The sequence below is a fragment of the Malania oleifera genome, chromosome 9 (assembly GCF_029873635.1).
Source record: "Malania oleifera isolate guangnan ecotype guangnan chromosome 9, ASM2987363v1, whole genome shotgun sequence".
In the NCBI taxonomy this organism is placed as follows: domain Eukaryota; kingdom Viridiplantae; phylum Streptophyta; class Magnoliopsida; order Santalales; family Ximeniaceae; genus Malania; species Malania oleifera.
Window position 1 is genome coordinate 88,897,297 of NC_080425.1, and position 16,994 is coordinate 88,914,290.

General features: G+C 38.8%; 1 protein-coding gene across 7 annotated transcripts in view; it reads right to left on the reverse strand.

Annotated features, from left to right (window-relative positions):
* The window catches only part of LOC131163616 (mediator of RNA polymerase II transcription subunit 15a-like), a 113,624-nt gene that overhangs the window by 81,596 nt on the left and 15,034 nt on the right, over window positions 1-16,994 (reverse strand). For all 7 annotated transcript variants that reach the window (XR_009139074.1, XM_058120228.1, XM_058120230.1 and 4 more), the window contains one exon: window positions 6-58. Coding sequence is in view for 6 of the 7 variants with exons in the window: in XM_058120228.1 (XP_057976211.1) it covers window positions 6-58 (53 nt within the window). In the remaining variant the exon portion in view is untranslated. The remainder of the gene's footprint in view (window positions 1-5; window positions 59-16,994) is intronic.

The window sequence follows — 16,994 nt, forward strand, 5'->3', positions numbered from 1 at the left end:
ATTACCTTCTGATAGACCTCTTCTCGCCAATCAACTAAATTTGCCTCCTCGCTTACACCTACCAACAAGTGCAAATAAATGCATAGACATCACTTAAGCAAAAGTAAGTACAGGAAATTAATACAAGAAAGATTTTGTTTCTTAATCATCATTTTTGAAGTCAGAAAATTTTTTTTTAAGTCCAAAACTAAAAGATGCACTAGCTAATAAATTGTGTGCGAGTATAAGGCATATGTTTATCAAAAAATTTATTAACCATTGAAGTCACTTTGTTGTTAGGTAGAAATTTTTCCCACATTTGGTTTGCCTCTCTATTTTTTTTTAATAAATTATATTGGTATTGCCCTTTTACGGCTCCTTTTTACTTTCATGATGCCTTTTTTCAAAAGGGATTCAAATGCACGAAATCTAAATATTGTTTTTAAAAAAAAAAAAAAAACTTGAGACCATCCCAAACTAATACAATACTAGGGGTGAGCATAATTCGGGGAAACACGAATAAACCAAATTAACCAACCGAAATTGGTCGGTTCAGTTTGGTTAAGAAGACAAGATCGGTCGATTCGGTTATGGTTTTACAAAGTTCGGTTAATCAGTTAATCAGTTCGGTTAAAAGGAATGTTAATTCGGTTAACCGCAATAACTGATTTAATAATTAATTAAAATTTAAATATAAATTATTATATGTTAATTTGTTAATATGTTAATTAGTATATGCTAATTTGTTAATATGTTAATTAGAATATGTTAATTTGTTAATATGTTAATTAGTATTTGGTAAAAAAAATCTACAATTATATTATGTTTTTATTAATTAATTTCAAATTAATTCGATCGGGTTCGGTTCGATGAGGCCCCTCTATTCGGTCGGTTCAGTTATCAATTCTTGTTAACCGAAAATTTTGGTTAATTCAGTTACTTAACCGAATTTGGCCGAACCGACTGTTTGCTCACCCCAATACAACACAAGCAAAAGCTATCTGAAAAAATCAATAAATCAACAACTCTATGCAAGCAAGCCCAGAAATATGACCAAGATGTCTAGAAAACCATTACTGCTGCTTATTATTATAAGCAATTTCTTCTCAGCCGCTGGTTAGTTCTATAATGCATACTAGTATTTCGGAACAAGCAAAAGAACTTAAGAAAGCCCAGTTGAACTAAATAACTATTCCCCTAAAATTTTTCAAAAAAAAAAAAGAAAAATAAAATTATGAAAAATAAAAAACTACGGCTTGTTCAGTTGCAGAAACAATTTTCCTTTCCCATTTTCAGTATCCCAAAGAATTGGAAAAATACCCCTTGTTTTCCAATTTTTCAGCATTGTATAGAAAAGTTGGACAACAATAAAAAGTCATTTTCTAACTTTTCTATTCAAATGTTGAAAACTGGAAAATAAGATCACATTTTTGTAATTTTTGAAAAACTAGAAATGGAAAATAAAACTATTTTGAACAAGTAAACAAGCCCTAAAATTTCCTAGATTTACTTGAACTCTTAGCTATTTTAGTTCTGGAAAAAATAGTTTTCATTTTCCATTTCCAATTTTCTAAAGAACTACAAAAAATGCCACCTTGTTTTCCAATTTTCAAACACTTGTATAGTAGGAAAGTCAAAAAACATATAAAAAGGTATTTTTCAAGTGTTCTATACTAATGTTGGAAAAATGGAAAACCAAATGGCAGTTTTGTAATTATTTGAAAATTTGAAATTGGAAAATGAGAACTATTTTCCACAATTGAACAAGCCATAAAAGACATAGGAATTTGTGCAAGAACATGAATCTCACATCATAACACTTGATTTATTAGAAAGATGTTGTTTCTATAGAGGATCAATCAGAAGTGCAACAAATCTATACGTTGACATTTTGAGTGATTATGTCCAAGCTGTTGCATCTCTGTCCATACTCCATGATTGTCTCCTTCTTTCCTTTTGTTTCCTTTGTTGTTAGTTGTACATAATAGACTAGGATCTCTATGATTATTAGTTTGTATATTGGTAGTTAATGCTTTCCTAAATTAGTCTATCATGATCCTAAACTTTAGGATCCTACCTTGTATAGTGGCTATTTATACCATCGATTGGAAGAGAAGAATGTGCTTTTCAAAAACCTTCTTTTTGACTTGGTATTAGAGTGGGTTCATATCACCGCTTAATTCTCATATTCTTTGCACCATGTCTAATGACAAACCTGAATCAACCTCAACATCAATTATCCGTGTTCAAATAGAAAACTCTAGTTTCTCAACCAGCGTCATTCTTACTGAAGTCAACTATGATGTATGGTCCTAAATCATGGAGATGCAAATTGCAGGACGTGAGAATCTTGAGTATATTATGGGCAAAACATCCCTTCCACAGACTATTGATGCTTCCTATGCAAAGTGGTATACTGAAAATCAAAAGGTCAAGGGATGGTTGCTCACTTCTATGTCCCTAGAGATTATGAAGCACTATATTCAATTGCGCACTGCATGTGTAATCTGAAGTGCTCTTGGCAAAGCTTTCTATGATGGGTCAGACGAATCGCAGCTTTTTGCACTGAATCAGCAAGCCTTTTCTGCCAAACAAGTCAGACGCCCTCTATCAATCTATTATGGTAATCTTTTAGATATCTTCTAAGAACTGGATCATCATGATATGATTGTAATGAAAGATCATGATGATGTTATCGCCTATAGAAAATCAGTTGAACGATTGCGTGTACACATTTTCCTGAATGGACTGGATGAAGAATTTGAACAAATCTGAGGTGAGATTCTCAAGAAGGATCCTACACTGGATCTTGAAGCCGCCTATGCATATGTACGTCATGACTCTGTTCGCAGAGCGACACTAAATAGTGAACCTGGTCGTGCTAAGTCATCTGCCATGGTGGCTCGTCTGGCCAAGCCTAAACCAGATCGAGTATCTAGTCCCATCACTGACCCAAATCGGTCATTTGGATCACAGAATCGTAGCTATGAAATTGGAACAGCAAGATCATAACGTGTTTGTACTCATTGTGGTGAAACTAGACATACTAAGTCATGATGCTATGAGCTAATTGGGTATCTAGAATGGAGGGATCCTTCCAAGGCACCCTACAAACAGAACTCAAAACCAAAACACCATGCTTCAGTTGGAGTAGCCGAACCTTCCACCAACACCCCCAAGGAAGCCTCAACTTTAATTGCTACATCTGGTAAGGTTCTTCATACTTCTGCTTCTATAAGTAATAGTGAATGAATAACTGATTCTCGTGCTACTGACCACATGACCTTTTGACAATCATCATATTCAGTCTATGAAGCCATCTAAACAACATATAGTATCCACAGCAAATGGTACTCCCCCTGTTGTTGGAGAAGGTTCTATCACTCTTACTGAAAATTTGAATCTAGATTATGTTCTGGTTGTTCCTACCCTCAACCATATCTTATTGTCTATTTTTCAAATAACTCTCACTTTGCATTGTATTATGATTCTTTGGCCTAACATCTATGTTTTTAAGGACATTCGAACTCAGAAGACAATTGGTTATGGTACTAGACGGGGGAAGCTCCATTATCTTGATCTAATGCCAGCAAGCTCCCATCAGTTACCTCAAGCTTTCTCAGTGAATAAGTCTGCAACAACTCAGAATTCTGAAATCTGGTTGTGGCAATGCGATAGACGGTTAGGTCATGCATCTTTTAGATATTTGAAGAAATTGTTTCCAAAGCTCTTTACTCAATTAGCTATTTCAGATTTTAAGTATGACATTTGATCATGTTCCATTTCCAACAAGTATGAATAAAAGTCCAACACCATTTATGGTTATTCACTCTGATGTATGGGATCCAGCAAATACCTCCTCTATTAGTGGTAAACGTTGGTTTGTTTCATTTATTGATGATCACACCCATATGACTTGGATTTTCTTAATGAAATCGAAATATGAAGTTAGTTCATTGCTCCAAAAATTTCACAAAAATGATAGCCACCATCAATCTAATGTACAAGTTCTCCGCAGTGATAATGGTGGAGAATTTGTTAATCAAGATCTGAAACAATACCTGGATGTTCACGTCATTACCCATCAAACAACTTACACTTACACCCCTCAGCAAAATGGGGTTGTAGAGCGTAAGAATCAACATATTCTTGAAGTTGTACGTGCTTCCTTGTTTACTGGGGTGAAGCTATCACCGCTGCAGCTTACCTCATCAATCATATACCTTCTAGTGCATTACAGTTTCAGACCCCCTTTAATGTTCTTCATGAGGCCATGAGTGCTCCTACTATGCCGAATCTGTCACCTAGAGTATTTGGGTAGCCTTTGTGCATCTTCACATTGAGAAATAAGTTGGAACCTCAAGCTCTCAGGTGTATATTTTTGTTGGCCATACTTAACATCAGAAAGGCTATCGGTGCTAGCACTCCCCTTCTCGCAAGTTGTATGTCACTCTTGATGTTGTATTTCATGAGGACAACATGTATTATTCTACTCTCGAGTCTTGAATTTAGGGGAAGAATGGAAACGAATTGCAGACCCTTAATCATCCTCTGGACACCTTGGATCTTATGAGTGGTGAAAAATTGGATGAGAGTGGTGAATGTCCAAATGGTGAATGTCCAAGTGGTGAATATTTGGATAACAACAATGAATGTCCAGATAATACAAATGAGCACAATTTGGAGGATGAGAATAGTCAAGCTCTAATAGAAGTGGTACAACCAGTTACTCAACCAACTACTTCCCCCCTTTCACAATGTACCAGTTGATCAATTGCTTCAAACAGTCGAGCCCATGTCGGAGTCTCAGGTAACTTCTGAAACCCAACTAAAGGTACTACCCAATCGAACCACAAGAGGAAAACCTAGAGTAAACTATGAACCTCTTCTTAACGCTAAGTCTCAGTATCCCTCAAGTAATTTTGTTTCTCACCATAGATTGTCAAAGGAAAGCGAAGCATTTGTGAATCAATTATCTACTATATCTATTCCTAGTAGTGTGCAGGAGGCTTTGAAATATTCTAGATGGAGGGAAGCAATGAATGAATAAATGAGGTCCCTCCACAAGAATTCAACATGGGAAGTGGTTGACTTACCTGTAGGAAAGACACCAGTTGGATGTAAGTGGGTTTTCACTATTAAATACAAAGCTGATGGTACCATTGAACAGCTCAAAGCAAGGCTTGTCGCCAAGGGATATACTCAAACCTATGGGATTGATTATATGGAGACATTCACACCCACGGCAAAAATCAATATTGTTCGTATTCTACTATCTCTGGCTGTGAATCTAGACTGACTCTTACACCAATTCGATATAAAGAATGCTTTTTTGCACGACTATCTCCAAGAAGAAGTATATATGGAGTTGCCTCCTGGATGTATTATGCAGACCAAAGGAAGCAAACAGGTCTGTAAATTGAGGAAGTCCTTATATGGTTTGAAGTAGTCCCCTAGGGCGTGGTTTGGAAGGTTCATGAACTTTATGAAGTCTATTGGATACAAGCAAAGCAACTCAACTCATACTCTCTTCTTGAAGAATAATAAAGAAGCCATCACAATTCTTATTGTATATGTTGATGATATGATAGTGGCTGGAAATGATCCTGAAGAAAAGAAGGCATTGCAGAGTCATCTTGCCCAAGAGTTTGAAATGAAAGTTCTCGGTCAATTAAAATACTTCCTTGGAATTGAAGTGTCGAGATCAAAGAAAGGGATTTTTCTGTCTCAACGAAAATATACATTAGATCTGTTGAAAGAAACTAGTATGACAGCATGTAGTCCATCCAGCACCCCTATGGAAGAAAATCTAAAACTAGGCACCCATCCAAATCAGGTTCATGCTAACAAGGAACGTTATCAGAGACTAGTTGAGAGGTTAATGTACCTTGCACATACCAGACCTGATTTAGCTTATGTACAAAGTGTGGTCAATCAGTTCATGCACTCTCCAGGAGAAGAACATATGAATGTTGTCATCCGAATCTTGCACTACTTGAAATCTCCAAAAAAGGGAATTTTGTTTTAAAAGGGGGACAATCTGAATATTAAAGGTTATACCGATGCTAATTGGGCTGGGTCAATCAAGGATAGACGATCTCCATCTGGATACTTCACATTTGTAGGTGGAAATTTAGTTACTTGGCGAAGTAAGAAACAAGAGGTGGTTGCTAGATCCAGCGCTCAAGCCGAGTATAAGGGAATGGCCAAGGCAGTATGCGAATTATTATGGATTAAGAATCTAATGCAAGAGTTACATATTGAACAGATAAGTCTTATGAAGTTATACTGCGATAACAAGGCAGCATGTGATATTGCCCACAACCCAGTTCAACACGATCGAACTAAATATGTTGAGGTTGATAAGCACTTTATCAAGGAGAAACTGAAAGCAAAGCTTATTGAAGTTCCTCATGTTCGATCTCAAGACCAGCTCGCTGATGTGCTGACCAAGGCAGTGTCCAACCAAGCATTTAACAGCTGTCTCGACAAGTTGGCCATGAGTGATATCTATGCACCAACTTGAGGGGGAGTGCTGACATTTTGAGTGATTATCTCCTAGCTGTTGCACCTCTGTCCATACTCCACGACTGCCTCCTTCTTTCCTTTTGTTTCCTTTGTTGTAAGCTGTACATAATAAACTAGGATCTCTGATTTTATTAGTTTGTATCTTGGTAGTTATTGCTTTCCTAGATTAGCCTATCATGATCCTAAACTTTAGGATCCTACCTTGTGTGAAACACAAAGCCCTTTTGTCTTTATTCAACAAATATGGGTTGTTGGAGCAGGCCAGTGGGCAGCCCATGTCATTTCCTGCATGCCCATGTGAAGTCCTGCAGCTGCCCATGCCATATACATGCAGCCCATGTCATTTCCTACATGCCCATGTGAAGTCCTGCAGCTGCCCATGCCATATACATGCAGCCCATGTCATTTACTGCATGTCCATGTGAAGTCCTGCAGCTACCCATACCATATACATGCTGCCCATCTCGCAGTGAAGCCCATACATGTTGCCAGCCGCTCCATACCACCCATGTGAATGCTGCCAGCCGTCCCACATGTCAACCAGCGCAGACCCACGTCTCCATTATTTCAGCAATCTGCCCGAATGCCTATAAAAGGGCATGTTTGCAGCTCAAAAAAAAACTGAACAACCCGAAGCATCTCCCTTTTTTCTAGTTTATCCTATTGTAATTAGAGAAATTTGTATACTCCTAATTCAAGAAAGAGGTATCATTATTCTCTTCTTGTAATTAGAGAGAAGTTGTATCATCACTTTTTTATAGTGGATTCCTTCTAGCCTTGCCCATGGTTTTTCCTCAATTTGTTTGGGGTTTTCCACATAAATCTTGGTGTTAATTCCTATTTTCTCATTCCTTATTTTAGTTGTGCAATACTGTTCCTACCCATTTAATTTCCTAACAGTGGTATCAGAGCCTTGGGTTACAGCCTTTGGGTTGGGTTTACTATTCACGGTTACTATTCACACGTGTCACCAGATACTTTTATAGTATTGTGAATGTATACAAGATTTGTTCAAGTATACAGTTCCATTCATTTACGATACAGTTCACGTATACGGCATTGACCACGGTGAAAAAGTGGGAGCCAATTTAGTGGAGGAACATATCTTATCTACTACAATGGAAACAAAGAATGAAATTGAGAAGTTCAATGGGGGTAATTTCTCCCTTTGGAAATTGGATGAAGGCGGTCTTAAAAAAGGACAATGCTTAGCAACAATTGGAGACAGACCAACAGGGATAACTAATGAAAAATGGATCAAGATGGATGACAATTTTGTGGCCAATCTTCATCTAGCATTGGCAGATTTGGTGTTATCAAACATTGCGGAGAAGAAGTCAATAAAAGAAATTTGGGATGCGCTAACAAAGCTCTATGAGGTTAAGTCACTTCACAATAAAATCTTCTTAAAGAGGCGACTCTACACTCTATGAATGAGTGAATCCACATCGATTACGGATCACATCAACAACCTTAATACATTGTTTTCCCAACTGATAACGTTAGGCCATAAGATTGAGCCAACTGAACGAGCGGATCTTCACTCCAAAGTCTACCTGATTCGTATGATCAACTCATTATCAACTTAACAAATAATATTCAGTCAGAAAATCTAGTCTTCGATGATGTTAGCGGCTGTTCTGGAAAAGGAATCCAGGCGCAAAAACAAGGAAGACAGATTGTCTAGTTCTCAACAAGTTGAGGCACTACCGATGACGAGAGGAAGATCAACAGAATGTGCCTTTAGTGGGAGTCACAATCATGGTAGATCAAAGTCAAGGAGTAAGAAGAATTTTAAATGCTACAATTGTGGCAAAAGGGGGCACATCTCGAAGGATTGTTGGTACAAGAAGAAGAATGCAGGGAAAGCTCCAAAGGATAAAACTTCTCAAGGATATGCTGCGAGTACCTCTAGTGATAGCGAAACCCTATACAGCAAAGCGGAAACTATCGCTAAAGGTGTTAAGAATCTCACTGATGTATGGATCATGGATTCAGAAGCAACTTGGCACATGACCTCTCGCCGAGATTGGTTCCAATCATATGAACTTGTTTCAGGCAGATCTAAGATCATAGGTAATGATCATGCCTCAGAGATCGCTGGTGTTGGTATTATCAAATTGAAGACGTACGAAGGTACTGTTAAAATGTCAACCTAGAATATCTTTGTAAATAAAAAACAAATTAGGAAAGTGAGTAATTATGGGGGATTTTGATTTCATTTAATAGGAAAATTATTTCCTTGATTAGAATAGGTTATTGTATTATATATTGGATTGTACGTAAGAACAAAATTATGAAAGAAATATTTTTTTCCAATCTTTTCTTCTTTCATGGTATCAGAGCTAGGGTTTCTTAAACCCAGCTAAAACAATGGCTGACAGCAGAGATTCTATCTCTGCCACAAACATCACCGGTGATTCAGAGGTTACGTCCGGTGGGAGTTTGAATGATAACACAGTTTTTCCATTTTCACTGGAAAAATTAAACGGAAAAAATTTCCGTGAATGGGCTCAGTCCATTAAACTAGCAATTAAGGGAAAAGGAAAGATTGATTACCTTACCGGTGAGCGAAGGAAACCAGATCCATCCAACGCCGTCGCCTTGCAAAGATGGAGGTCCGAAAATTCCATGGTCACAGCTTGGCTCGTCAATTCAATGCAACCATCAATCGGAAAAATTTATTTGTTTTTGCCGACGACGAAGGAGGTCTGGGAAGCCGTACGCGAGACGTACTCCGATGGCGAGAGTTACTCTCAAATCTTCGACATCAAGACCCGATTGTGGCAGATGAGGCAAGGCGAGAGAGGGGTTACCGAGTATTTCATGGAGATGAGTCATCTCTGGCAGGAGCTCGATCTGAGCATTGACGAAGAGTGGGAGTGCTCCGGCGATAGCACACGATACCGAAGGAGGCTCGAAAACGAGAGGGTCATCAAGTTTCTTGCCGGCCTGAATCGAGAGCTCGACGACGTGAGAGGACGGATCCTTGGCCGGCGCCCTCTCCCTTCAACCCGAGAAGTTTTCGCAGAGGTCGGGCGTGAGGAGAACAGGAGACGGGTAATGTTGCGACCCCAAAATGATTCCGCTGGGCTGGACCCGGCTGCACGTGGATCTGCCCAAAAATTAGATGGGCCGCACACCGGGCCGGACGCTTCAGCCCTTACATTAAAAGGCCGCCCTTACATTAAAAGGCCCAGGAGGACCTAGTCAACGGCCACAAAGAGGTAAAATGTGGTGTGAACATTGTCGAAAAACAGGTCATTCAAAAACTACCTGCTGGGAGATTCATGAAAAACCGGCAGACTGGAAACCGAGACAATACCACAAAAATCGTGGGTACCAGGCCCACACTGGCGGGTCAAATAAAAGATCACAAGGAGAGAACAATGATACCCCATCCGGCAGTGTATTCAGTCCTGAACAGTTGGATCAGTTATATAAGATGTTTTCATCAATGCAAACATTGGGTCAGTCTTCCTCTGGTTCTCTAGCTCATCGAGGTAATCATCTGACAGCTTTAAAAACTACATCTTGTTACAAATGCCCTTGGATAATTGATTCGGGTGCATCCGATCATATGGCTGGGTCATATCAATATTTTTCATCCTACTCCCCATATGCCGAGAATTTGAAGGTAAAAATTGCAGATGGGTCTCTCTCACCAGTTGCTGGAAAATGAAGTATTCGCATATCTGATTCCTTAACTTTACAATCAGTCTTACATGTCCCCAAGTTATCCTGCAATCTATTATCTATCAGTCAGTTAACAAAAGACTCAAATTGTTCCGCTAAATTTGTTTCCTCCCATTGTGTTTTTCAGGACCTATCATCGGGGAAGACGATTGGCACTGCTAAAGCGTATGAGGGACTCTACTACTTTGAGGAGGCAAGTTTGAGTGAATTATGTAATACTGCAATTTGTGTTTCTGCATCTACTTCTAAAAATAGTGAACTTTTGTTATGGCATTCACGGATGGGTCATCCCAATTTTCAATATTTAAAACGTTTGTTTCCTTCTCTTTGTTCAAATAAAATGGCTTCTGAGTTTCAATGTGAAGTATGTGAACTTGCTAAACATCGTCGTACTTCTTTTCCATCATCCATATACAAACCATCTCGCCCATTTGCTATGTTTCACAGTGATGTATGGAGTCCCTCACGTTCCCTAAATCACACCAATACAAAATGGTTTGTGACCTTTATCGATGACCATACTCGTCTTTGTTGGGTCTACTTACTGAAAGACAAAACTGAAGTCCGTTCCATTTTTATCAATTTTCATACCATGATTCATACACAGTTCCTAACTCATATTCAAATCCTACGTACTGATAATGGTACGGAATATTTCAATACCATCCTGGGAACTTATCTTCAAGATCATGGGATTGTTCATCAAAGTTCTTGTGTGGATACCCCTCAACAAAATGGGGTTGCTGAATGAAAAAATAGACATATACTTGAAGTCGCCCGGGCTTTAATGTTTACTACCCACATGAAACATTATTTTTGGGGCGATGCCATTTTAATAGCCACACATCTCATTAATAGAATGCCAAGTCGAGTACTCTCATTTGTCACTCCTCTACAGAAATTTCAGGAAAACTTTCCTAACTCTCGATTCCCTTCCAGTCTCCCACTGAAAATTTTTGGCTCTACTGCGTTTGTTCATGTCCATGCACACCACCGCGATAAATTGGATCCTCGTGCCATTAAATGTGTTTTCATTGGTTATTCACCTACCCAAAAAGGCTACAAATGCTATGACCCGGTCTCAAAACGACTGTTCGTTAGTCTTGATGTTACATTTTTTGAAACCACTCCTTATTTCTCAAAGCCTTCTCTTCAGGGGGAGAAATGGAGGAGTGAAGATCGGTTCTTTGATTCTTTTACTATTGAATCTGCGGTTACTCCAGTTACTTCATTCCCTGGCCCGTCTATTGAGTCTTCCATTACAGTACTTCCTGATCTGCCAAACACAACTGAACACTTACCCTCAGGGGGAGATGTAGGAGAACAAAACAACGCAGACATACTGGTTTACTCAAGAAAGCCGAAAACAAAGGAGAAGGAGAACCTCATATCTGAAGCACCAATAGCGTTGGACCCGGTGATGGCTCCGAATAATCATGATCTGGTAATTGAGTCTTCTTCTGACAATTCTGCACCTGATGATATCAATCTACCTATTGCAATCAGAAAACAAACCAGGTCATGTACTCAATATCCTTGGTCGAAATACATGTCTTATAAAAGCTTGTCTACAGGATATCGTGCATTTGTCTCTAATCTGGACAGGACGAAAGTACCAAAAAACATTCAGGAAGCTCTAGAAATACCAGAATGGAGAGAGGCAGTCTTGGAAGAAATGCGAGCCCTAGAAAAAAATGGAACTTGGAAGTTGACAGATTTACCGAAAGGGAAGAAGCCAGTAGGTTGTAAATGGGTTTTCACAGTGAAATGTAAATCTGATGGAACAGTTGAAAGATATAAAGCCAGACTTGTTGCAAAAGGCTTTACACAGACCTACGGCATTGACTATATTGAGACATTTGCTCCAGTGGCAAACTTAAATACAGTTCGGGTTCTCTTGTCCCTAGCAGCCAATTTAGATTGGCCACTACAACAACTTGATATCAAAAATGCTTTCTTAAATGGAGAATTAGAAGAGGAAGTTTACATGACTATACCACCAGGATTCAGTAGAACAAGTGAAGAAGACAGAGTGTGTAAACTAAAGAAATCATTATATGGCCTCAAACAATCTCCAAGAGCGTGGTTCAATAGATTTGCAAAGGTACTAAAGAATCAAGGGAATCGACAAGGGCAATCAGACCATACACTATTCTTCCAACAGTCTCAAGGAGGTAAGAAAACAATTCTAATAGTGTATGTTGATGATATAATTCTTACTGGTGATGATACTGTAGAAATGGAGAGATTGAAGAAGGTTCTGGCTACTGAATTTGAAGTTAAAGACTTGGGATAGATGCGGTATTTCTTGGGCATGGAAGTGGCAAGAACAAAAGAGGGGATTAGTGTTTCTCAACAAAAGTATGTTACTGACCTCCTAGTTGAAACTGGCATGCTAGGGTGCAAACCCAGCGAAACCCTGATAGAAATAGTAAAGAGGGTTGAAGATTGTGGAAAACCAGTAGAAAAGGAGAGGTATCAGAGATTGGTTGGCAAACTGATCTACCTATCACATACCAGACCAGATATTGCATTTGCAGTTAGTGTAGTAAGTCAACACATGCACTCACCAAAGGAAGTTCACTTCGATGCCGTATACAAGATCCTTAGATACCTCAAGGGATCCCCAGGAAGAGGACTCTTCTTCAAGAAATGTGAGAGCAAGGAAATAGAGATCTTTACAGATGCAGATTGGGTAGGATTAGTGGAAGATAGAAGGTCCACCACAGGATATTGTACATTCGTTTGGGGAAATCTCGTGACTTGGAGAAGCAAAAAACAGAATGTGGTGGCTCGTAGTAGTGCTGAAGCTGAATTCAGGGCACTCGCTCAAGGGATTTGTGAAGGATTGTGGTTACGAAAACTATTGGAGGAATTACGGGTACTGGTAAACCTTCCTATCAAACTCTATAGTGACAATAAGGCAGCTATTAGCATCTCTCTTAATCCAGTCCAACATGACAGGACTAAACATGTGGTGGTAGATAGACACTTCATCAAAGAAAAAATTGAAGAGGGAATTATATGTATTACTTATGTACCAACCAAGGAACAAACTGCAGATATTCTCACTAAAGGCTTGGACGACAGAGTTTTGATGATCTTATTAACAAGTTGGAGATGATTAACATTTATGATCCAACTTGAGGGGGAGTGTTAAAATGTCAACCTAGAATATCTTTGTAAATAAAAAACAAATTAGGAAAGTGAGTAATTAGTGAGTAATTATGGGGGATTTTGATTTCATTTAATAGGAAAATTATTTCCTTGATTAGAATAGGTTATTGTATTATATATTGGATTGTAAGTAAGAACAAAATTATGAAAGAAATATTTTTTTCCAATCTTTTCTTCTTTCAGGTAGGATTCACACTATTCAAGGGGTACGACATGTGAAGGGCTTGAAGAAAAATTTACTGTCTCTTGGACAGTTGCATGACCTTAGCTGCAAGACTCGTATTGAAAATGGGATCTTCAAGGTTGTCAAAGGCACGCTTGTAGTGATAAAGGCAGAAAAGATCATGGAAAATCTATACATGCTGCTTGGAAATACGATACAACAGGGAGACGCATCAGTTGCATCAACTCAAGAAGAATCAATGATAATGTGGCATTGTAGACTTGGCCACATATCTGAACGTGGTTTGAAGATCCTTTCATAGCGTAATCTTCTTCCCGAGCTTAAATAAGTAAGTCTACCTTCCTGTGAGCACTGTATTACAAGTAAGCAACATAGATTAAAATTTGATAAATCTACTGCCAAAACCAAACACATTTTAGACTTAATTCACTCAAATGTTTGGGAATCACCAGTTGCATCCCTAGGAGGAGAAAATTATTTTGTATCATTTATTGATGACTATTCCAGGAGATTATGGGTATTTCCAATTAAGAAGAAGTTTGATGTGTTTCAAGTATTTAAAGAATTCAAAACGCAGGTGGAACTTGAATCTAGAAAAAGAATCAAGTGTTTAAGGACAAATAATGGAGGAGAATATACAGACGGCAATTTTATTTTATTTTGCAATCAAGAGGGTATTCAAATGCAGTTCACTGTTGCACATACACCTCAGCAAAATGGCGTAGCAGAGCGGATGAACAAAACCCTATTGAAAAAGGACCAGAGCCATGTTGAAGACTGCAGATCTAGCCAAGTCATTCTAGGCTGAAGCAATCAAAACCGCTTGTTATGTAATAAATCGGTCACCGTCAACAGCAATTGGTTTGAAGACACCAATGGAGATGTGGATCAGTAAGCCAACCCAATATTCTTCTCTTCACATATTTGGATGTCCTACATATGTGATGTATAATACCCAGGAAAGAACTAAAATGGACCCAAAGTCCAGGAAATGCATATTCTTAGGTTATGTTGACGAAGTCAAGGGGTATCGCCTATGGGATCCCACTGCCCGCAAGGTCTTAGTCAGCAAGGATGTGATATTTGCACAAAATGAACTGCAAGATAAAGAAAACAATAACACTCTAAAAATGACTACTATTGTTCAGATAGAAGAAAAGAAATATTCTTCTGAAGCCACACCAGAGCATGAGGAACAAGAATCAAATAAGGTCAATGATATAGAAATTCGACGTTCAGTATGCGAGACAAAGAAACCATCATAGCACTCAGATTATGTCATGGCAAGCAATACTGCATATTGTCTTCTAACAAAAGATGGAGAGCCATCAACTTTTCATGAGGTGATGTTTCTCTGTGGATGACAACAATGCAGAAAGAAATTGAAGTCTTGTATAGAAATAAGACATGGGAACTTGTCCCATTGCCACACGGACGTAAAGCCATTGGAAATAAATGGGTCTATAAGATCAAGCGAGATGGCAACGATCAGTTGGAGCAATATTGTGCAAGACTGGTGATGAAAGGAAGGGTATGCTCAGAAAGAAGGTATTGATTATAACGAGATATTTTCTCCAGTTGTTAGACTTACTACTATCAAAATTGTATTGGCTAAGTGTGTTGTGTTTGATTTATATCTAGAGCAGTTAGATGTGAAAACTACTTTTCTTCATGGAGAACTTGAAGAAGAGATTTACATGCTCCAATTAGAAGGTTTTGAAGAAAAAGGAAAAGAAAACTTGGTTTACGGGTTAACCAAATCTCTGTACGACTTAAAGCAGGTGCCAAGATGTCGGTACAAGAGATTTGATTCCTTCATAATTAGCCTCAGATACAATAGATTCAGTGCAAACCATTGTACGTACTACAAGAGGTTTGGTAATAATGATTTCATTATTGTGCCGTTGTATGTAGATGATATGTTGGTTGTAGACCCCAACAAAGAAAGAGTCCAAGCATTGAAGGCACAATTAGCTAGGGAGTTTGATATGAAGGATTTGGGACTAGCAAACAAGATTCTAGGGATGCAAATTAACCGAGACAGAAAAGACAAGAAGATTTGGCTTTCTCAAAAGAATTATTTGAAGAAAGTCTTGCGACGCTTCAATATCCAAGATTGTAAGCCAATTTCTACCCCACTTCCTGTCAATTATAAATTATCCTCAAGTATGTGTCCTCGCAATGAAGCAGAGATAATGGAAATGCCTCGAGTGTCGTATGCATCAGCAGTGGAAAGCCTAATGTACGCTATGATTTGTACGAAACTAGATATTGTTCAGGCAATCGGTACGGTCAGTTGGTTCATGGCGAATCCTGGTAGAGAGCATTGGAATGTTGTGTAGAGGGTCCATAAGATACATCAAAAGGACCTCAGATGCTACATTATGTTACAGAGGATCGGAATTTATTGTCAGGGGATATGTTGATTCAAATTTTGCAAGTGATCTAGATAAAAGAAATCCACTACTGGTTATGCGTTTACTCTTGCAGGAGGAGCGGTAAGCTGGGTATCACAGTTACAAACTGTTGTGGCATTGTCAACGACTGAAGCCGAATACATGGCAGCTACTTAGGCTTGCAAGGAGGCAATCTGGATTAAAAGGTTAATGGAAGAACTCGAGCACATACAAGAGAGGATTCTTTTGTATTGTGATAGAGTGCCTTGCATATTGCAAGGAATCTGACTTTTCATTCCAGGAAAAAACACATCGGAGTACAGTATCACTTTGTTCAAGAAGTTGTGGAGGAAAGAAGTGTGGACATGCAATAGATTCACACCAAAAACAACCTAGCATATGTTATGACAAAACCAATCGACGCTGACAAGTTCATATGGTGTAGATCCTCTTATGGCCTAACAGAAACGTAAGTGGCATGAAACTGGCAAGACTAGAAAGGATGAAAAGATGTTTGAAAATGGCTTTAAGTGGGAGAATGTGAAATGTAAAGCCCTTTTGTCTTTATTCAACAAATATGGGTTGTTGGAGCAGGCCAGTCGGCAGCCCATGTCATTTCCTGCATGCCCATGTGAAGTCCTGCAGCTGCCCATGCCATATACATGCAGCCCATGTCATTTACTGCATGCCCATGTGAAGTATATGGCAGCCCATGCCATTTACTGCATTACCATGTGAAGTCCTGCAGCTGCCCATGCCATATACATGCTGCCCATCTCGCAGTGAAGCCCACACATATCGCCAGCCACTTCATACCACCCATGTGGATGCTGCCAGCTGTCTCACATGTCAACCAGCGCAGACCCACGTCTCCATTATTTCAGCAATCTGCCCAAATGCCTATAAAAGGGCATGTTTGCAGTTCAAAAAAAATTGAACAACCCGAAGCATCTCCATTTTTTCTAGTTTCTCCTATTGTAATTAGAGAGATTGGTATACTCCTAATTCAAGAAAGAGGTATCATTGTTCTCTTC